The 24,508-nt window shown below is 38.0% G+C and overlaps 2 protein-coding genes and 1 long non-coding RNA gene across 3 annotated transcripts; 2 read left to right on the forward strand and 1 right to left on the reverse strand.

The window, feature by feature from the left end:
* Positions 1-6,392: 6,392 nt before the first annotated feature.
* Positions 6,393-8,788, forward strand: LOC133867696 (uncharacterized). Its single transcript, XR_009900145.1, has 2 exons — positions 6,393-7,737; positions 8,596-8,788. It is a non-coding gene; the product is annotated as an uncharacterized LOC133867696 (long non-coding RNA).
* Positions 8,789-8,861: 73 nt separating this feature from the next.
* Positions 8,862-11,224, reverse strand: LOC133868992 (uncharacterized). Its single transcript, XM_062305980.1, has 3 exons — positions 9,872-11,224; positions 8,975-9,775; positions 8,862-8,867 (listed from the first exon to the last, which is right to left on the reverse strand). Exons 1-3 carry the CDS (start codon positions 11,222-11,224, stop codon positions 8,862-8,864), a joined length of 2,160 nt encoding a protein of 719 aa, XP_062161964.1.
* A 2,165-nt stretch (positions 11,225-13,389) lies between these two features.
* LOC133869853 (cysteine-rich repeat secretory protein 38-like) lies at positions 13,390-14,285 on the forward strand. Its single transcript, XM_062306951.1, has one exon. It carries the CDS (start codon positions 13,410-13,412, stop codon positions 14,130-14,132), a length of 723 nt encoding a protein of 240 aa, XP_062162935.1. The 5' UTR covers positions 13,390-13,409; the 3' UTR covers positions 14,133-14,285.
* The last annotated feature ends 10,223 nt before the right edge of the window (positions 14,286-24,508 follow it).

The raw sequence follows: 24,508 nt of genomic DNA on the forward strand, positions 1-24,508 counted from the left end.
TCCTCTCAAACCAACAAGATCTTCAAATCATCAAGCACCCCTTTAATGACTTTAATGGAATCACTAGAAGCAGCAGAAAAAATAAGGAGGTCATCCACAAAACATAAGTGTGTAAGCTTAAGAGAGCTACACTTCTGATCAAAAGCAAACAGGGAATTATGGCTAGTAGCCTCCTCCAACAGGAAGGATAAACCCTCCATAGCAATCACAAAAAGATAAGGGGAGATAGGGTCTCCTTGATGAAGGCCTTTCCTACCCTTAAAGTACCCCACCAAGGTACCATTGAGTGCAAGGATGAAACTAGGATTAGTAATACACTCTGGAACCAATAAACATAGTTAGGGGAAGCACCAAGGCAATGCAAGCAGTAAAAAAATATAATCCCAACTAAGAGAGTCATACGCCTTCATCAAATCAATCTTAAGAGTGCACGAGGCTTACCCCCCCCCCCCCCCCCCCCCCACACACACACACACACACACACACACACACACATATATATACACGATGAGTTTCATACATATAGTATAGGAAGGGCATCTGTACTCCGTACACTAAGACAATGCGGTAACGTTTTAAAGCATTTGAACATGATGGTTTGTGACCGCTTCTAGGGACTAGGACGTTGATTTAACATCAACTTCACAGTAAACTACAATTAGACGAAGTGGTTTGAGCCAGCTAAATGTACTATATCATTCCATAATCCATCATAATGTTTTAGAACTTGCTTTCCCAACACTACAAGAAATTTGGTCATCAGCGGCGAGACAAAGTGGCCGCTAATGACCATTTTTTGGCCGTTATTGGTCAATAGCGGCGGGGCATGGCCGCTAATTGCTCGTTGGCGATAGTCAGACGCAAAAAACTTTTAGCGGCCACATTTTGGGCTCGCCGCTAATAATCGGCTTAATAGTAGCGAGATGTGTGGCCGCAAATAATATTTTTGCACGCCACAAAAAATATCTAACCGAAACCAAGAGTGGCCGCTAATTACTTGAAAAATAGCGGCGACCCTAGGTGGCCGCTAATGGTCAAGTAAGTAGCAGCCACATTGTGCCGCTGCTAATGGCATTGAGATCGATCCGATCTTCTATCGATCATATTATCCTATCGTGATTGATCGGACTAGTACACTATGATCGATTAGACGTTCGATTGAACCTTCACTATGTCAAATTTCATCGATCGAACTCTATCATTATTGATCAGACTAACGCACTAGGATCGATCTGATGTTCGATCTATCGAAGTAATGCACTAAGGTCGATTGGATCCCCTATTGATCATATTATCATTCTAGGATCGATTGGACTAGTACAATAGGATCGACCTGATATTTGATCGAACCTTCACTATAGTGAAGGTTCGAATTTGATCAATCGAACTTCACCACGACTGATCGGACTAATGTATTAGGATTGATAAGATGTATTGCTACTAATTTGATCGATCAAACTCTATCATGATTGATCGGACTAATAAACTAGGATTGATTTAATGTTAATTAATCCATCAAAGTAATGCATTAGGATCAATCGGATCTTCTTTCGATCATATTATCCTATCATGATCTTTCAGACTAGTAACATAGGATCGATAAGATGTTCGATCGAACCTTCACTATGTTGAATTTGATCGATCGAACTCTACCACGATTGATTGGACTAATGCATTAGGATCGATCGGATATTCGATCCAATACCACTTTTATTATTAATTAATTTATTTATTTATTTTCGTTAACTATTAGCAGCCACTTATAAAAGTGGCCACTAATGAACATTATTAGCGGCAACCTTTGGGCCACCGCTAATAACTTTCCACAAACATCGATAATATCTACTTTTATTTCTTTCTCTTTTTTTTTTCGTTAACTATTAGCAGCCACCTCATAAAGTGGCCGCTAATGAGACATTATTAGCTGTGAATTTCTGTCGCCGCTAATGTCTTTATTATTAGCAGCGATCAATGTGGCCGATAATAGCTTCCGAAAATTCCCACCAAAGTGTTAGCGGCGACGTGAAATTCAACGGTAATATTAATGTTTTTGTGTATTAGCGTCCATTATTAACGGCCACAATATTGATGTTGCCGCTAATAGTGCATGATTAGCGGCCAATATTAGTGGCGAGATATTTCTCGCCGCTCATTTGGTATTATTAGGGGCCACTTGTAAATGTGGCGGCTAATAATGTACTATTAGCAGCCATAATGCGCTCGTCGCTAATGATCAAATTTATTGTATTATGCAAATTTTTTGGGCTACTTTGTCATCTTTCACATTGAGCATCTCTTGACATCCTTTGTCTGGAAACATGATTTAGACAGTAAATTAAAGGACGTGGTTAGGTCGTTTTCAGTTAAAAATATTAAAAATATATTTTTAGATCAAGGAAGGGATATAATTAAAAAAAGGGATAACTACACTTTACCCCCCTGATTTATCCACGGTGTGGCGATTTACCCCCCAATGTACAAAAATCGGTACATGACCCCCCCGAACTTGCCAGCGTGTAACGAAATGGACCTTCCGTCCAGTCGCCCGTTATTTTGGATGGCAAGTCGGTCACGTGCAAGTCACGTGACCGTTTCAGACTGAAATGCTACCCAAAATACCCCCGCCTCACCTCATCTTTATACACCCCTGTGCTCGCACATATTTCTCATCTCCTTCACCAACGGCTCTTTGCAAGAACTAGGAACTAGGGTTTTCGAAGTGGGCTTCCAATTTTCGACATCTCTGACCAGTTTCGCACCATTTCCCGAAGATGCAACCATCAGGCACTGCTTCTACGGAGTCGGAGTCGACAACGAGTGGGGCAACTTCTGCAGTAATGCCGATTTGTTATTGCGAGCGTCCGGCTTGTATGTTAACCTCCTACACCGAAAAAAATTTCGGTAGAAGGTTTGTGAAATGCCAAAATTACAAGGTAATTTAACCGAAAATCTTCAGCAATTTTTATGAAGAGCAATGCTGCTTACCTCTTACTGTACTTATATAAATATTTTTTTAAAAAAAATGAACTGGGTTGATTTTTATTTAGTAGTTTTTTTTTTGGAGCATGTTATTAGATTACATTTTTACACATGTGATTAATTCTGTATAGACACGTGACTTTTGTTTTGTTAGTTAGTTAGACTATTAGATTATAGCAAGTCATGTAACTCGGTATATATATACTGCGAGTCATGTACAGTTGATTATGCTATTCAATACTAAATCAGAGAATCATTTTTCTATCAAACCTTTTGTTCAGTTTCATATTCACAGCTCGTTCCTGCTTTACATAATCATTCAACATCAAATTCAATACATGTATTAAACTCATTAATTTTCTCTGAAGATTAATGAGTTTTGAAATGATATGGAAAAGTGCATAAATAGCCTACAACGATTAATTTTCAAATAACATAAGCCAGAAATAACCTTTGTTTCTGTCTGTTTTATTTTATTTATTTTTTGATTTATTTTTGTTATCGTTTTCCAGATAAATCGAGCTTGTGGTTTCTGGCAATGAGTTGATCCCAAAATGTGTTCACATGGAGAGAGGGTGGTAGGTCGTTTGCGTGAGTGGCATGGAAGTTTGATTCAAGACGCTGAACGATGTCGTACAATGGTTGAAACTGAAGTTGCAAAGTTGAAGGCGAATATGGGGATAGAGGAAGCCGAACGATGCCGACTTATAGTTGAAGCTGAAGTTGCAAAGTTGAGGGCAAATATGGAGATTGAAAATGCTGCCCTCCGTAAAGAAATCGAGATTCAGGGGATCAATTACCAAACAATGAAGAAGATTTATAAGACAATAATTGTATGTACATGGATATTGATGATTGTGTATCTGCTTATGGCTGGATCAGAATCAAAGGGTGTATTCGATTCCAAACATGATCGTATGTTGTTACCATGAAGATTTAGGGTGATGATGTTTAGGGTTTAGGGTGATGTTTTGGGCAGGGTTTATGGTGATGTGTTTATGGTTGCTTTATGTAAACCATTATTGGTACGTAATGGATGATGTTTTGGAAATGAAAAATGTATGTGTGTTGAACCTGAACTTATTTGAGTCCAGTTGTGTTAAAGCATGCATGTCCACTCTAATTTTGTGTTAAAGCATGCATTCACCAATACCATGCACATACCATGCATTCACCAAACCCATTTTACAAAACCTGTCCAAACCCATTTAACAAAACCTGTCCAAACATAATTCACCCATACCATGCATTCACCAAACCAAACCTGTCCAAACCCATTTAACAAAACCTGTCCAAACATAATTCACCCATAACATGCATTCACCAAACCAAACCTGTCCAAACCCATTTAACAAAACCTGTCCAAACATAATTCACCCATACCATGCATTCACCAAACCAAACCTGTCCAAACCCATTTAACAAAACCTGTCCAAACATAATTCACCCATACCATGCATTCACCAAACCAAACCTGTCCAATACCCATTTAACAAAACCTGTCCAAACATAATTCACCCATACCATGCATTCACCAAACCAAACCTGTCCAATACCATGCACATACCATGCATTCACTACACCATAGGTTTTTTAAAGACACTGAAATCTGTACAAACATATCAAAAGCATGCATTCACTACACCATAGGTTTTTTAAAGACACTGAAATCTGTCCAAAAGAAATCAGCATGCAATTCAAACTACTTACATAAACTACATGTCCAACCCTTTCCTATATACAAAATGCCATTATATTCAAGAAAACAAAAACTTCAATGCTTCCATTCTGGTCTTTTCCTTTTCGGCTTTGACTCCATAATCTGTAATCCTTTTTCAATGGTATGGGCGATCCTTTTTCCTTTCGCAGGTGTTGAGGATGTTGTCGCCGCACCGTGTTCTGCAACTTGTGGGGTTCTTGGGGTCAACCCAAATACTCTCCCTCCTCCATCAGTACCAGTCCTAGCTGTGAGGTCAATCAAAACAGGTGGACCCTTTTGAATTGGAACACTCTGCACCATGGCCCTGATTCGATTAGACACTCTTCTAACTGGTATGCATGGTTTGGGTGCTGGCGGTTGCCTGTTCCAGCTGGGCACTTTAAGTCCAACAGGATTTTGCTGCCATAAATTTCAAATATGAGATATTGACAAATAAACAGTATGATGCATTTTAAAGACTAAACTAAAGTAAGTACCAAATTTTTCTCAGCTGTTGCAATAGGTGGGGCAGTGGCAGTGGGTTGCTGTGTAGCACCAGTAATTGTCCTTTTGAGGGCTGGTTGTGCACCCCCCCTTCGACTGTTGGGGGCTGGTTGTGCACCCCCCCTTCGACTGTTGGGGGATGGTTGTGCACCCCCCTTCGACTGTTGGGGGCTGGTTGTGCACCCCCCCTTCGACTGTTGGGGGATGGTTGTGCACCCCCCCCTTCGACTGTTGGGGGCTGGTTGTGCACCCCCCCTTCGACTGTTGGGGGATGGTTGTGCACCCCCCCTTCGACTGTTGGAGGCTGGTTGTGCACCTCCCCTTGTACTACTGCTACATCCAACGCTTTGGGTCTGAAGGCCAACATTAATAACACATCAAATAATACATTAATAGCACATCAACTACTATACAACTATATTGGTTAGTGAGACTTACACTTGTTGAGGGTGGAGTGGGCAAACTAGCTGGTGGTGGAGTAGGCAAATCAACTTCTGTCGAGGGCTGGTCCTTCTTCATTGGACAGGTCCTGTTGTAATGCCCCAGATTTTTAAGACATATTTTTATAATAAAATTATTTGAATAAATAATCATTCGATTTATAAACTGTTTTATAAATATTTTCAATTTGATTTTAATGAACCGGTATTTTTTAAACTGATAATTATTTTATCACAATATTTACTAAGTTAATAAATCTGAAGAATAATTAACCATGAAATTTATTTACCTATTTTATAAAAATTATACTATATTGTTTTAATAATAAATTTTATTTACAACATCTTCTGCCTATTCGTTCTTCTTCTGCACTGAAATAAACTCTGCACTAAGCAGAATTTCTCGCACCAAACTCCACCATTTCTCCACTGCACTTAAACAAATCCTCCACTGCTCCACTTCACCAAACCAATTCCACCATTTTCATTTGTTAATCCACACTCAACGTTCTCTAATCGACCACTGCAAATCCCACTCTGCGTAGTGTTCACCAAAATTCTCCACTGAACATGAAAAACAACCTCTTCAACCTACGCACTAAAATCCACTCTGTGTAAATCAATTTCAGTGCTTTCTCCACTGATCGACCAACTCAACCCACTCTGCATAAACAAATTCTCAGTGCCCTCTCCAATAAACCACAGCACTCGACTGTTCCTTCTATAAAACTGGACATTTCTCCTTATGCAAATCACACACAGAAGATCAAGCAAACAGAGAGCTGAGTTGGGAAGGAAGTCAGTGAAACCGAGAGAGAGAGTTTGGAGTCAGAGGGAAAAAGAGAAATTGAGAGAATAATAAGAGAGAGGCAGAATTGAGAGATCGAGAGAAAGTGGCCCAAAAGCAGATCAAGAAGGAGGGAAACCCGGGTGATGAACCCAGACCCACGTCCGTGGATCAGTAAACAGGCCGGCAGTGAAGAACCGTAACAGCATCCCGGCAACCCGATCAACAGGAACCCAATCTGACCCAGCCCAGACTTCGGCGAACCCAGCAAACCGTGTGTAGTCCAGCCCACCCAGCAACCCGTGGCCGGTCCTCTACCATGGACTTCAACCTAGCCAACCGAACCTGCCAAACCCAGCAATATCAGCCCACGGCAACCCAGAACCCGGCATGCCCAGCCACATCCTCCAACCCAGCCAACCCGATCCAGAACCGTGAACTGAACCACTCAATGAAACCCCGGCGTGCAGCTCTGACCGTGGAGCCGTAACCCAGCTGACCCAGAATCCGTGGACTCCAATCCAGCCCAAACAACAAACCGTAGCAGCAAAGCCGTGACCCTGACCCTGCAGACCACAACCCGACGAACCCGTGAGCCATCCAGCCTAGATTCGCCAAGCCCGACCCTCCGGCGTCAACCCAGAGGCTTCTCCGACGAAGTTCTGGCAGTGAACCGTGCCGCACCAGATTTCCAGCAACCCACACGACCCGAGCCTTCTTTCCTTTTTTATTTTTCTGTGATTCTTCTTTGTTTCTCCTTATCTGGCCGAATCAGAACAATGATTCAAAAGTGAGAATTTGTGAAGAGCTGACCAGATATAGGAGATCCAGCATAGAGGTGACCCAGTTCTGACCTGCAAGCCCAACCCGAGGCCCAAAACCCGTAGTCCAACCCGGTAGGCCATCAACCTATGAAGACCATGACACTGTGGACCTGATTTCAGCCCATTTATTTGAACCACAGCCCAAAACCAATCTGGCAGACCATGTGTACAGCCCAGATTCATTGAGCCCAACCCTTGAAGCAAAACCCAAAGCCCGAAGCCCAAACCCGGATCCAACCCTTTTGGTTGTGCAACCCGGACAACCCATAACCCGAAGACCCGACCCGGATCCAAACCAATGACCCGGAACCCGACCCGCCGGTGACCCATCTCCGGCGACTTTTCCGGTGACTTTTCCGGCGACTTCCGGTGAATTTTTCCGGCGAATTCCCGAGACCGAACTCATCGTTTTCACGGAATTTTCTAGTGAAAATTCTTAGTTAATAAACAAAAAAAATATACAAAGAGGATTAAAGCTCGATCCCGATATTATGGGAAATCCAAGTAAGGGAACCCTTTGCCCCTTCTCAAATTATTATATTATTTTAAGTATATTCCTTTATTTGCAAAATTTTGAATTGATTATTTTGATTTGGTATTTCAAATTATTAAATTATTATATATAAAGGATTTGTTGGTTTTGATATAAAATTTTTGAGTATAAAAATGATATTCTTGAAATCGTGATTTTAAGTAAAAACCCTCCAACACGTTGCCCTATATATACTAGTAAAGAATGAGAAAGTTTTGTGAGAAGTTATACAAGAAAAGAATGAGAAAGTTTTGGGAGAAAACTCTTTGAGTTATATATAAAGGAGAAATATTTTTGAAAAGGGCACGTGTGTGGAGGAGATTATATTTTGAGGCCTAGACCCGCAGAGATTCGAGACCCTTCAAGATTTAGCTCGGTACCGTAGCTCGAGATGGAAGCGCACCCGCTGGTTCGCTTAGTGACAGCGGTATCTGTCTCTATGTCAGTCTAAGTGCACTTCAATTAATTAGCTGATGGGGGTGGGGCCTGTGGCCACAGGTAAACCGCGTTACTCACCCAAGGTCACAGCAACGACCGCGCAACCCTACGTACACAGGGCGTAACAGTGTATTGGCATATATTATGAGTAATGATTATTTCAAATATATATATATATATATTATCTTGTGTATAAAAAGGGAGTTTTTGACAAATGTTTTGGAGATTTATAAAAGGGAGTTTTTACACAAATGTTTTGGAGATATTTAAAAGAAGTTTTTGACAATTGTTTGAAGATTTTCAAAAGAATTTAACTCAACTGTTTTATGGTTGAGGATTCCTTACTGAGCATGTTTTTTTGTGCTCACCCCTTATTTTGTTTTTGTTTTCAGGTTATGAACAGAGAGACGTAGGTGGCCGGGATGGGATCTAGGAATGCATTAGGACATTTCATTTATATTACCCCATAATTTTCAGTTATTGTATTTTTACAATTAAATGACCGTTTCCGCATTTATTAAAAACTCTGAGATTTTGAAACCATTATTATTTTTATTTATTTAAATCAGCATACTAGTTAAGATATTTGGCAGACCTTACGAATCTTTGCAGTTTAAAGAGAAAAGTGACGAACCTAACCCATAGCGGTTTGGGGGCGTTACACCTGTTGTTGTGTCCAACCAGCTTGCAAATCCCACATCTACCCTTCAATCCAAACTTTCTCATTCTATAAGGATTCTGAGGAACTCTCGACTCATCAGGACCTCTTACCCTGGCCTTTCGAGGTCTGCCTGGCATCTTTCTTGATCTAGGCGGATCCAATACATCATGCGCAGTCTTTACCCACTGTTCCTCACTAGGCATTGGATATATGATGGGAGCATAAGCCTTCTTGTACATCTCAATGCTATAACATGAATCTACATAATCCTCCGGTTTATGCCCATGAAATGTTATGGCAGAATGTGCATGTGCACATGGGATCCCAGTCACCTCCCACTGTCTGCAACCACATGTCCTCCTCCTCAAATCCACAGCATATTGCCTTCTTCCCTGCTCTACTTCAAATATGCCATCACCAGCAAAACGGGATAGGCAGTCCGATGCAGCCTCACCAATGGCCTCAAGCTTCTCAACAATTCTAGGGCACAACTTGCCCTTCAATTTGTTGATGCCATCTCTTTTAAGTTGGTACCTTCTCATGAGCTGCTTCCTAATCATCTCAAGCATCGTCAGAATTGGCTTGTCACGTGCCTTCAGGATGTATGAGTTGAAACACTCGCATATATTGTTGACAAGGAGGTCACATTTAGGATAGTCACTGAACCATGCTCTCGACCATCCGCTGGGGTCAATCTTGTCTAGGTAGTCAAAGGCATCAGGACTGACTTTCTTCATCTCTTCCATCTGAAATCTGAACTCGACCTCAGTATATGCCGATGCTGCCTTCCACAACAATTCCTTCAAGGCCACCCCCCGAAATCCTTTATCTCGAAAGTTGGCATATAAATGCCTTACACAGATTCGGTGATCCGCCATTGGCATAACAACATCAAAACTTGGCACAAGACCCTACATCAGTCCAATGTGCAAAATGGGTAAGTTTATATGTAGAAAAAAAAAATAGCTAAAAGTAAGATGTAAAATTATGCAAGTAATATAACTAACCTTTTGCCGATCAGAAATGAATGTAGGAGCAGTGTGCCTCTCATGATGACCAAGATCTGAAACAAGGCACTCCAGGAACCAGGTCCAACTGTCTTTTGTCTCAGATTCTACAACGGCGATTGCAATTGGGTACATGTTGTTGTTGGCATCTCGACCAATCGCAGCCAGTAGCATTCCCTTGTAAGGTCCTTTTAGAAAGCACCCGTCTAGGCCTATGACAGGCCTACAACCTTCCAAGAACCCATTCTTCATGGCTGCAAGGGACAAGTAGAGTCTCTGAAACTTAGCAGGCAAATTAGGGTTTGGTCTTTCAACCTTCATCACTACACAGCTACCCGGGTTAGTACGCCTTAAAGTCTCACAGTAATCCCACAGCCTGCCATACTGTTCACCTAGACAACCGTATATCTTCTTTTCTGCCTTCTTCCTACCCCTATACATTTGACTCCTGCTGACTTCAACATTCCATTTTCTCTTGACTTCATCTTGTATCACTCGCAGTGGCATGTCTGGTTGAACCTTAAACTTATCATAAAGTTTATCTGCTATCCACCTCGAATTGACAATTGAGCTCTTGTATACTCGAGTACAAGAATGTGTAGGTCTTAAGGACCTTATTTCAAATGAGGCCTCAGTCGCCATCTGTCTACCATACACTCTATAACCACAACCTGGATCTCTACACACAGCTACACACTTGGCTCTTTCATTTTTCTCAAACCTTATGTCCTTTCCCCTTCTCACATTGTATTGCTTAACAGCTTCTCTAAATAGTTGAATGTTAGCGAACTTCATTCTAAGCTTCAGGTTTGGATTGACAATGTCAACTTCATGGAACTCCACATCAGGGTGAGATGAAGTCCCACATGAAGTCCCACCATCCTCTTCATCACTGACAGGTACTGGTGACAATAGGATGTCACTTCTACCAAGTTCAGAGTCATTCTCATCCACCTCAACATCTTCAAACGATGACATTTTTATACTAGATTGCCTACTCTGGCCATCATCATCACCCAAAGTACCCCCACTCTCACCCCCACTCTCACCCCCACCCTCAACCTCAGTACCATCACCACCATCTCCATCCCCATCCCCATCCTCCCCATCACCCTCCACGCCCTCATCAGTTTCTGGCATTTTTGAGGGGCCAGCACTATCCACCAGATAATCTTCAAAAACATCGTCATCATCACTGATTTTATCATCCCACCATGGATCATTTAAATCAACCCTACCTCCATCATCTCCCTCTTCATTATTTTCCAAATCTTCCCCATCCCCACCTCTATCATTTTGGAAAGAAACAATATAAAGGACTACATTAGGAGTATCCACATGTTTGGCAACCATATAAGCTACATCATAATCCGAGGATACTAGTTGTAGACCATCCACTAGATCTTTGGTAGGGTCCCTAAAGTAAATCAAATCACCTGGACTATACCCATATTGTCCCACTATAGACTCTATCAGGACAAATGACACATCATCACTATCAACGTTATCCGGATGGACATCCACTTGACCCCCCACATAAATACATCCATATTTTCTGTCAAACCTACCCCCATAGTTTATCTCAAAGACTAGCTTCATTCTACACATGCAAACAAAAAAAATATATTATGCATGGGACAAGGGGACCACAATAATAAATCTCAAATACTAGCTTCATTCTACACATGCAAACAAAAAAATATATATTATGCATGGGACAAGGGGACCACAATAATAAATCTCAAAGACTAGCTTCATTCTACACATGCAAACAAAAAAATATATATTATGCATGGGACAAGGGGACCACAATAATAAATCTCAAAGACTAGCTTCATTCTACACATGCAAACAAAAAAATATATTATGCATGGGACAAGGGGACCACAATAATAAGGCACTGCAACTAATATGCAAAGCACAACTGCAATCGGGACCCCACTGCATATAAAGTAGTAACATGCAAAACAAATAGTGCTCCAAAAAAATAGTGCAACTAATATGCAAAAAAATATATTTGATAGGTACACATACATATTAACCAATGCAGAGACATATTAAATAAGGACCAATAATGCTCCAAAATCAATTGCAAAAAAATAGTGCATTGGGACCCCACTGCATATATTATAAGAATGGACTTGACATCAACATAGAGCTTCCACTACATGCACGGTATCCGGTAAGTGATGAGGATATTATGAACTGTGAAAAAAAGAAACAGTTCCTACTTTCATAATTTAGACATCCATGTATCTGGCAATATTTTTAAGTTCCATGTATTGGGTCCCATGTGGTGTAAACAAAACAAACCACATGGGACCCAATGCATATAAACCAAACCCAATGCATATAAACAAAACAAACCAATTAGGTTCTCGGCAGACAACAAACAAATCAAAAAATGATACAAATCGGGACCCCACTGCATATAAATTAGTAAAAAACAACAAAAAGGATACAAATCGGGACCCAATGCACTTTAACAAATCAAACCCAATGCACTTTAACAAACCAATTACGTTTTCGGCAGACAACAAACAAAGCAAAATGATACAAATCGGGACCACAAATGATTAAAAAACACATACTGTAAGCGAAACCCCCAAATCCCGACAAACCCTAACATTTTTTTATACCCAAATTGCAGTCAATTTCTACATTAAAAATGAGACTAAACAAACAACATTAACAAAAACCCCAAAGCCGACCACCCTAAATTAACAAAAACCCCCAAATCCGAAACCCTAGATTAACAAAACCCCCCCAAATCGCCTACCAAAAAAAAAAACTTTCTCCATTAAAAAACCACTAACCTTTATTTAACAACGATTATGAACGACTTGAGCGGTATGGATTTCGGTATGGATTTCGGCGACAGGTTGTGGGTGGGTCAGTTCGTGTAGAACCTTCGAAAGCCGTCCGTGCTAAGTGGAAGTGGGGACCTCACGCATGAAATGTCTAAATCCAAACGATAGGTGAGGCGGGGGTATTTTGGGTAGCATTTCAGTCTGAAACGGTCACGTGACTTGCACGTGACCGACTTGCCATCCAAAATAACAGGCGACTGGACGGAAGGTCCATTTCGTTACACGCTGGCAAGTTCGGGGGGGTCATGTACCGATTTTTGTACATTGGGGGGTAAATCGCCACATCGTGGATAAATCAGGGGGGTGAAGTGTAGTTATCCCTTAAAAATATGAGCGCCAGAGGAGACCCAACCAAATCTAGAAGGGCGCGCGCGTGGGTTCCAAACTCAGGCATAGTGAGGTCCATTTCTACATTTTCAACTTCATTGACAGCGATTTCCGTTGAAACGATCAAAACCCTTAGGATTAGGAGCTTTCTTTTTCAATATTTTGTCATCTTTCATTATATAATTAAACTGCAGTTTTATCTAGCTAGGTTAAGCAGCTCACTTTTGACAATTTCTTGTCAACTTTTCAAAATTTTATCCCCTTTTCTACTATAAATAAGTGCTGCGTTTGTAGTGCTTCTCCATAGCTTCATCCGACATCCTCATAATTTCCCACCGAAAATGTCTTCCTTCTCGATCTACCTACTAACACTAGCTCTCCTTCTACAAACCAATTATGGAGCCAGCTCATATCTCAACCATGTCTGTTCAGGGTTTGAGAACTTCACCACCAATGACCCTTATGAATCAAACCTAAGAAAGCTCATGGGCAATCTTTACTACCAAACCCCTCCCGTGGGTTTTGGTCTTGGTTTAGTGGGTCACTATCCGTACCAAACTTACGGGCTTGCTCTTTGTCGTGGTGGCGTGGAAGCCACAGACTGCAGGACTTGCGTTAATCAGGCCAGCGCCGAAATTCACAAACGCTGCCCATATAATAAAGGTGCGATTATATGGTACGATAATTGTCTTTTGAAGTACCTCAACACTGATTTCCTAGGCCAAATTGATAATCAAAACAAGTTCTATCTGTTGAAATTGAGAAATGTTAGCGAGCCCACAAGCTTTAACCAAAAGACAAGTGAGTTGTTGAGCCTACTAGCAAAAGAAGCATCTGCAACTCCAAAACTGTATGCAGATGGAGAGCTAGAGCTCGGGGAATCAAGGAAGCTCTACGGCTTGGCCCAATGCACGTGGGACCTTTCTAGCAGTGACTGTTTCGAGTGTCTTGACGGAATAATTGGTGAACTTCCTCGTTGCTGTGACGGGAAAGAAGGAGGAAGAGTTGTCGGTGGGAGTTGCAACATAAGATATGAGATTTACCCCTTCGTCAGTACTGCTTAGATTATATATATATAAGTGTTCTAGAATTTTGAATGACTATGCATATATTATAAAGAAAAATAAAGAGTTTGTAGGATTAACGTACAGCTATATTTATTGTTCTCAATTTTTGGAGGAATGCAGTGTTTGTATTTGTTTCATATTTCCACCATGAAAAACATGCATGACGTCGAATAAAAATTCCTTTTGTTTGCTAGGAGGATTTACTGTAAGAATACTTTCATTAGTTGAACACATTATTGAAGGATCATGTTTAGGCCTATATTTTTGTCACATGATTAAAAAAGCAAAACAAAACAAATAGCAGAAAAACAAATAATATTGGCAATGATTACAAAAGGGCAAATGAACCAGCTTAATTAATTAAGTGATGCAGGGTGGGGTAGTGGATTTGCAATAATTTACAACATTAATAGAATCACAACTCTTGTCAAATCAACATTCTATCAAAAACCCAAGACAAAAAGGATAGAAAATCACTCACCAAGTTTTTCATATGGACAAAACTGATCATGGGCAGCGACAACTTTCCCTTCTTTTATAAATCCTTTCATTAGTCATGATTGAAACATATTCATAGTTCCAACAAAAACATGTAAAATATGTAAAATGCCATACAACTCGTATACAATTAAATAAAGTAAAAATCAAAATATCATCAAAGACCACCATGTATCATTCCCAGTGTGTAAGAAATACTTAGTCTTTTTGGACAATCTCTCAGTTCATCATCTGCAATAAATGCATTTACGAACATAGGATATTAATATTATCATCACTCATAGAATTCACACCTAAACATTAATCTTAATTTCTTATATATAAATACATAGAAATAAATATTATTTTATTCATAACATCATTCACATTTATTAATTTAAGGAACTTAATACTTTTTGTCATGATTTTAAACCGAAGGAACCATTAATTTTTTCATAAAACCTTAAAACTCGTTAAACAATATTCAAACCTTTTTATCTTAAAAGGGTTGTTTTGAAAATACCAAAGGCATTTAATTTATAATAAAAGGCAGGGTATAAAAACTCTCTAATTAACACCCAATTATTTCCTCTTAATCTAATAATAGAAAGTAATTTAAAACACAAACCTACTACCATAAAATTAACACTACGTTATTTTAAAAACCTCCAACTTATCCAGTTTCCAAAGCTTGTCAGTAAAGTTCCATTTAAAAAAACTTATTTATCTATCCTTTAATAAAACTAACCGACCACTAATAAATTTCCCAACCTGATTCAATTACAGAACTAAATACCAATACTTAAAACATAAGATGGCCAAAACAGGGACTTCAACCTTTAAAATTACCAATTCTCTGCAGTATTAGTCGTAGTTCGTCAAGCTCCAAATAAACATGTTCAATCATTTAAAAACTCAGCTCAATAACTATCACAAATTACTCGGCTATAAAACTACATAACTGAAACAAGGGACACCGATAAACAAGAAACAGGGAATTAAAAACTTCAACACCATAAAATTATCAACAATTGAACACAACTCAAAACCCAAAAGCTCTACATTTAACATATACCCACAATCGGTTTAACCAGAAAAACCACTGAGAACTCACTCTAAATTCATCAAAAAACTCCACCCACAATCGGCCAACACAACCCAAAATCAGATCACAAGCCTTCGGCCAAACAGAAAGAAGAGGATTGAAAATAAAGGAAATTCTGTTTCTAGAACTACATGGGTTCAGTCAAAACAGGGGAACAAGCTCCAAATTCTATCAATAATCAACAAAAAACAGAGGGTACTCGGTCAAGCACGAGGTATTTGATCCAAGTTTTTCAAGACCCAAACACACACACCCACTGGCCGAAACACCAAGACACAAACACACAATCACTGCCCGGAACAGAAAATCCACCGAAAATCATCTCTCAAACCACTAGAAATTGCCACTTAAACGGATAAAATTCGCACTCTCCTACAAGCCACCGTCGACTCACCGAAAGTCGGGCATAGGTCCCTCTTCTCCAGCGATATCCCTCTATCGCTCGATCTCTCCATCTTTGCTTAGTGTGTGTTTCGGCTAAGGAGAAGAGAAAAAGAACAAAGAAGAAAGAAAGGAAAGAAGGAAAGAAAGAAGAGAAAAGAAGGAAGGTGGGTGCGGGTTTGCAAAACTTAACGATTAGTTAAATAGAATGCTTAAACTTGTTCAGCAAGTTGTAGGAACTAATTGATTAAGTTTTCAATAAAACTTACGGTTTAAGTTTATGAAACTTATTAATTTTATTGGTTACTTTCTCATGACAAAATCACTACCATATTAGTTTACTGCTGAAATAGGGACACCGTAATTATTCGGTCTTCAAAATATTCAGAACATATTTTCTCAACTATGGAAATGCCTTAATATGACATGTATCAATGTCACAAGCATTAAGAAGACAATTTTTGGATTACAAGAAGATTCTGTGTTGTTTACAACTCAGCAAAAGTCGGTTCCCTAGTTGCCGTCCAGGCGGCCCAAAGAAATGTTCGGACGCCCTTCAGTATTCGAGAAGATTCTGAACAGCTCAGCAGACACTGTTGGTGAAGACAGCATGCAACCATCCTGACACTAGGGTAACGTCATCCGGACGCGAAGACTGAAGTTTAATGAAGAAACGTGTGAAGGGGATTTTGGAAGTTGGTTGCTGCTTGCCGTCCAGATGCCCTCTGTCTAAGTCCGGACGTCGGCCAAACAACTCTGATAGTCGATATCCTTTTGGCTACCCCGAAGTGGTTTTTCTCTTAATTGAGTTTTCACTTCATTAACAAAATATATATCTTCTTTTAATTCCGCATTTAGATATTTTGTTACGCAAATTGATCACACGTTAATTAGGAGTCTCTATATTTTCAATTGGAATCAGAGCAGGTACACGTGTTTGGATTAATTTCTTGAGTGTGATCCATATTTTTGTTGACTCCTTTTATCATGAATTCTTCTCAGCTATCCGAAGAGAATTTTGATAATGAGCTCTTCAAGGATTTTCTTAAATTGAGTAAAAATTAAAAAAAATTCCAATAAAAAGCTCAAAAAGGTTAAGCAAGAAAAATAGTCTTTAATCATTCAATTGTCCGAATCACATGCTTTGATTGACTCTTTGAAATCCGAGAATATCGTGCTATTTAACACTATTGATACACTTGAGAATAAATTAAAAGAATTTAAAGATCTCTTGAAAAAATTCTCAAGTAATAATTTAAAAAGTATATTTTGTATTCATACAAATGATTCTAACAAGCTTGGCATAGTTGTTAATGATTTGGGTGCTTTTACTTCATATGCTTCTAATTCTAGAATAAATTCTCTTGTTATTAAACCTGTAATAGTAGATACAACTTGTTTAGATAATTCTGAAAATTCTTACTTAAATGACTATGTGAAGCCTAAGTCCGAAGAATCAGGAATACAAGGTAAGTTTGTGCCTACTTGTCATTATTGTGTTAAAGTTGGTCATATTAGACCAAAATGTTATCTTTCGAAATTCCTCAGACCTTGGAATAAGCAGGATGCTTCCAAAAAGGGCAATGTTGAGAGACCCTCTTCAGATAAATATGTCCCACCCTATAGGAGACATATATCTCAAACAAGTAAGGATTTTGTTTTGTGTGAGAATGCTAACCCTAAATCTGCAGAGCCTATCAAAAAGCATTTCAGCAAACGAAGTTAGACTACCTGCCATCATTGTTGTGACGACCCCCCCTTTTTTTTTCTTTGAAAACATACAAATGAGTCATCATAGTGGTATGACTACGTGTCACTAAGCCAACTCATAGTACACATTCCTTAAGGTGTAACTGATATATCAGAGTAATAGAATTCAAGCAGCGGAATACAAAATCTAACTACGGAAGTCAACATCATAAATATAAACTGTTCGTTACACAAAGAACCAATTAACGTCTATATGTTTTAGGCTTAAGCATAAGTTATACATAACAAAAGAATGACTATCATCAAAGTATTACAAGTCACACTAGCTATATACAAAATATCCATCAAAAGGGACTATCCAAGTTCGACACCCCTATGACTCAAGAGACAAGCTTTAGTCGTAGTACTCCAAGTAGTTTGCAACAGAGTCATCCTCCGCATCACATGTACTTGCATCCAAAGAAGCTCCATTTATACGATTGTGGTGTTAGCCACATCCGTATAGGTAAAAGTGTGAGTTCACCGCCTTGATAAGAAGTACCGAAGCCTTAGTGGTATAAGACTCACTAAATAAACAATGCGCACAAACATATATACATGCAAGATTCCATAATGTTATTCTCAAATCATTAAGTCCACACAACAACACATCATCAAGTACAAGTCACACCGTTCATCACACTTTTATATCTTATCACATTTTCCAATACAATATACCACACATGCCATAAGCAATACCTCGGACTTACCAACTCCGTAGCTAGGAGCTACAACCCTAGACTTACACATAGAACTCAAGAATATCGACTCACATGTGCTAGAGCTACGACTCTAGGGTTACCAAAACACCGCCCGTGAAGCTACAACCCGTAGGGCACACATCTTACAAGTGCTAGAGCTACGACTCTACACTTACCTCAGTACCGCCCGTAAAGCTATAACCCGCAGGGCACACATCTCACGAGTGCTAGAGCTACGACTCTAGACTTACTGATGTGCAAATTTTACTCGCAAGCGCACGAGTCATATGTAGTATAGTACATGCAAGTGCAAGATCGTATCTATAGGAAAGTGTATGTCAAGAAAAGAAAATCCATTTCTATTTAAATTAATTTTGTTTTAACTTAGTGCCGAATTTTTGAGATTTTTATAAAGCAAAATAATAAACTACATTAAAATTTAATAAGAACAATTAAAAAAAGAACACCAAGGTTTTAGAATCTACCTCGCCATGTCAAACAACACATTCTTGTATTTTATTCATACACCCGATAAACAATTATGCCTTATTGATTGTTCAAAGTCCCAAAAAAATGCATATTAAATCATTTAATGAATTCAACCATTAAATAAATCACTACGATTACCCAATTGAAATTAAATCATCCAATGTATCCGTTTTGACAAACAAATCACAATGGATATCCTCTTTCAATGAATGATTCGATGTATCCATCGGTTGAAATACATCGAATATCCAATTTTAAATAAGTAATTATTCAATCAAAAGACATACATCAATCAATTGAATTTGGACTTGAACAATATTTTGATAAGAAGAAAAACGAGATTATATAAATAAAATAACTAGAACATGCGTTATTAATGACGAGGTTTCATCTTCAACCTTAGTTGAAGATTTTAGCCTTTCATGACTAAAAACAACATGCTAGCTTCAACTGAAAACGTAAAGAAACAAATTAAAATAACGAAGAAAGAAAGAAGAACAGAAACTAAATAACTTCGAATAAATTAAAGCGATAAATTAAAATAACGAATTAAGAGGTCAAATATTCAATATTTGGCCCTCATCACTTACCTTAATACCGCTCGTAAAGTTACGACCCGCAGGGCATACATTTCAGCCAAGAGGTACTACCCTCTAGCCTACCAACTCACAAGTGCTAGGAGTTACAACTCTAGACTTACCTTGCTACACCCATAAGGCTACAATCGGCCGCAGGGCACACCACTCAAGCAAAAGCTTCAACCCTATGGTCTACCACTGTACCAGATGCTACAACACTAGACTCATCTATCAACTACCGGGTTTTCATAATACCAAAGTATTCACACTATATACATATTATTACACATGTATTCACAAACATCTTTCTTTCAACAATACCACATTCCACAACACAATCATATTTATAATATAATCTCATGCTATTCAAATCATCCATCCAACATCATATTATTTGACCCCAAGCAATTCCAAGCATATCAATATAAGTATATCATCATACTTCTCAATTCAGTATTTCTCATCTCACTTACATATACTTTATACAATTTCCATAATCAAATATATACAACCAAATATCATCAACATCATCTTATCATCGCAAATTCTCCAACCAATATCTCATAACACAATCACATATATTTTTATCAGCAATTTCTATATTCATAAATACAATCCAATGTCATCAACATCCATTTATCATCACAATTCTCAATCCAAATATATCACAACTCAATCACATATTTTTACCAACAATTCCATAATCATAAATACAATCCAATATCATCAACATCCATTTATCATCACAATTCTCAATCCAAATATATTACAACCCAATCACATATATTTTTCATCAACAATTCCATAATCATAAACACAACAAAATATTATCAAAATGTAAATCTAAGTTCCTAGGGTTCCTCAATGAGTAGAATACTAACATTCTTGCAAGATCTGCGGCGTTGTGGGATTATTGTAACGCCCCGCTTTTACAAAAAGTGTAAGTGAATCTTTTTTTTTTTATTTTATTTTATTTCCATGTGACGTTACAACATCATCAGAGTTATAAATTGGTAGCGAAATGTATATTTATCCAACAAACTTGGATTTAAATAACACATCAGAGCTTCTAACAGAAATACCTCAAAATAGATATATAAAATGTAACTGAATAATTACACATAAGGTAGTATTTGTGCCGCAAAAAACACATATATAATTTACAAGCCAAAATATCTAGAGCACAGCTAAAACACACCAACAGAAATATAAATATCGTTCTCAAGATAATATCATAATGGACTAAAACATAATAGTCCACAAAATGAGAGGCAAGTTAGCCTCAACCACTACCATCAGGATCCACCTAAGATTCTGGGTAATCCTGATATTCTTCCTCCTCATCTCATGTATTAATATATAATATAAATTGAAACAATAATAGAAAAATACCTAACTGAGTCCATTGTTTCCAATAATATTATGAATGCTAATTTATTTATGAATGCAACATAATACAAATATGGCTTCATAATCACATGTATATACAATACATAGTCTACGGTCGCGAATCATAGACATAAATTGAATATAAACATAACCATAAAGCAATAATATGATAGTTTTACGTGCAATATTTTAATTATCTTCTTTTGCACTCCTCTCATAATGGAATCTACGGTCCGTCTTAGCATGTTGTGGGAACCTACGGTCTCGAGAACTTACGGTCTCCTCACTTAAAGCTTAATTATCTGTTACTGGAAACCTAAGGTTCCAGCTGACCGAAAACCTACAGTTTTAGTTGTTAATTTATTAACTTTTACGGGAACCTAAGGTCCCACTGGCAATACCTTCGCCCCCCACTGCATTCACCAATTTTGTTATTAATTAGTTTAATTAAAATATAAAACATGTAAATTCGCATGCACAAACAAATTAAATAATGCAGTAAACACAATATTATAAAAAAATCTACCAGCTTCGTCCTCAGTAAGTATAGAGATACTTACTGTTTTTGTTCCAAATGATGTCCAAAGGAAAATACAGATTGCACATAATAAATTAGCATAAGGTATTAATAGAATATTATTATTATTGCTATTATTAATTCTTTATTACCGTCATTAATTTTATTTATTAAAGACATCATTAATTATTTGGGCATTACAACGGCTATATATTTAAATATAGATGTTACAACTGTCTTTATATTTGTTTACAAACAAAAATAGGTAGAATAATTCCATTTACGTCTATTACATATTTAAATATAAATAGACGGTACAACGACTTAAATCTTAATATTTTGTACTTTTAAATTGAACAGAATAACAGTATTATAAAATCAAACGCCTATTAGCATTTTAAATTATTTGGGTAGCGTAACAGCGCTATCAAAAATATTCATTTTCCCCACTAAACATACTCCCCTTAAAAATATATTTTACACCTATATATATCATCACTCAGTACACATATCAATTTATAAGTATAGATTATTTATCATTCAACACACACACAAACATATATATATTAACTTAAATGACTTAAGAATATAAAATATATATCAATTCTCTTTTCTTTTCTTTTTTACCGAAAATGTTAGAAGCACCTAGAGGATTCTTGTCCTCCACCGGTAGAAGAAGTCTAGAAGAGGCCAAAACCAAAAGACAAACCTGTTGACCAAAAGAAATCAACAAAGAAATAAGTGAGACTTTTTGTCTTTCTATAAAGGAGCAACAATTATTCCTAGAGACAAAAGAGATGGATTTTTTTTTTTTTTTTTTTAATCTAGAATTCTCTTTGCTCTCTTAGGAAAACCAGTGCTACCTCCCTTCTTCCCAAAAACTTCCTCTCTTCTACACACTAGTCGATTACCCCCCCAAAAAAGAAGGAGATACTGCTATAGAGACTCACCAAAAAAGAAGTGAGGGACACAGGTCCACTGCTACTATGAAGGATAAGCTGCTACCGTGAAGGATGTGTGAGCCAAGAGAAGATATTTTCTAAAATTAATCCTTGTGTTGTCTGATTTACACATGCTCTGTTTTTTTTTTTTTTTTTTTTTTTTTTTTTTTTTTTTTTAAACACAGCAGAATAATTCCCTGTTTTTCGGTGATGCAAAAAAAGGAGAGAAGAAAGGTATTTCTTCTCCTATTTTCGGTTCTATCGAGAAAGAATTAGTATCTTCTACTGCTGGAAACAGAAATGGGAAAACAAGGATTTCACAGAACTCATTGTGAGAAGAAAATTGCAAATTTTCCCCATTTTTTTATTTTATTTTATTTTATTTTAAAGCAAACTTTGGTGCAAGCTCCACATTTATAGGATTATCAAGGTTTGGATTTAACCAAAAGTCTTCTGATCAATGGCTGAGGCGTTCACGGGTGTTCAATGACCTGATTCAAAGTATCATACATTGGAATAAAATCTTGCTGAATCAACAAATCCTTATCACTATCTAACTAGTTTTTTACAGTCTAACACAACTCTAATTCTCTTACTAACTAAGTTTTGTTTTGTCTTACTTTGGTTGCTATTGGATTGGGCTTTCGTACATACAGAGCAGTGGAAGAAAATCAAGCTATTGATCTACATCTAGAGTGGACTGGGCTAGGCATAAAAGTGTGTAAAAACCATAATGTTAATTAGCCTTGGTTCGTGTGTCTCAAACAAATGAACAAAGATCAAAATAACTCCTTTAAAAAACTAGTTTTTCTATTTTAGAATTTTTTAATTTTAGCTTATAATATATACGAGCTACGTCCGATGAGTCCCCACATAAACTAAAAAATTATCAATGGAAAAATGATGATTCCACCCCCCTTACTGAAATTTCGTTCTCAAAATTTGCAATCCTAATAAGCATGTTACTAACGAATAACAATTAAGAAATAAAATTTCCTTTCTTGTTACCTATTTGTCTTTAGTATTACTAAGGACACTCTCTAGTGGCGATGCAGGAATTTCCTCCCAATGCTCAACGGGGGCCAAGATCACTGGTTGTTCCATATTCGGAACATTAGGCTGCGCGGGAGCAAAATCCTCTAGTGGTATATCCGATCCCATGTCCAGATAGATCTGTGCCATCCTCTGAATTATCAAATCATTAATGGCTAGATTATTTACCAATGTCTACTCAAGAAACAAATACTCTCCCACAGGGTTGTTCTGCCCCATAGGAAAGGGACCAAGCATCACCGGTTGTGGAACTGGTGGATCCATAGGAATATCAACTGGTACTAGTGGCACCAAAGGAAAGTCTGGTGGCAATGGATTCCCCTGCGGGTCCATGCCTTAAAAAAAATGTGGGTATTTGTTTCTCATGTCATGCTCAAGTTCCCAAGATACTTCCTCTACATCATGATTCTGCCAGAGGACCTTAACTAAAGGGTCAGTCTTTGTCCTTAATTGTTGTTCCTTGCGATCAAGGATTTGAACTAGCGGTTCCTCATATCTGGGGTCGTCTTGTACTTGTAATGGTTTAAAATCTACAATATGTAGCGGGTCATGGACATGTTTCCTTAGTGTTGATACACGGAAGACATTGTGTATTCCAGATAAGGCTGGTGGTAGTTTGACTTTGTACGTTATAGGGCCAACAACTTCTTTCACTTCAAAAGGACCTACAAACCTTGGGCTCAGCTTCCCTGTCTTGCCAAACCGCACCACTCCTTTCATTGGTGATACTTTTAAATACACAAGGTCACCAACACTAAATTCCAGTTGGTGGTAGTGTTTGTTTGCATAGCTCTTTTGTCGACTTTGAGCTGTCAACATCTTTTTTCGGATAATAGAGATTTTGTTCCTCATGTCTTGTATCATTTCTAGCCCGATGAGGTGTTTTTCACCAACTTCATCCCAATATAAAGGAGATCTACATTTGCGTCCATATAGTGCTTCATATGGTGTCATACCAATCGTTGCCTGAAAACTATTGTTATAAGCAAATTC

The sequence above is a fragment of the Alnus glutinosa genome, chromosome 5 (assembly GCF_958979055.1).
Source record: "Alnus glutinosa chromosome 5, dhAlnGlut1.1, whole genome shotgun sequence".
Classification (NCBI taxonomy): Eukaryota; Viridiplantae; Streptophyta; class Magnoliopsida; order Fagales; family Betulaceae; genus Alnus; species Alnus glutinosa.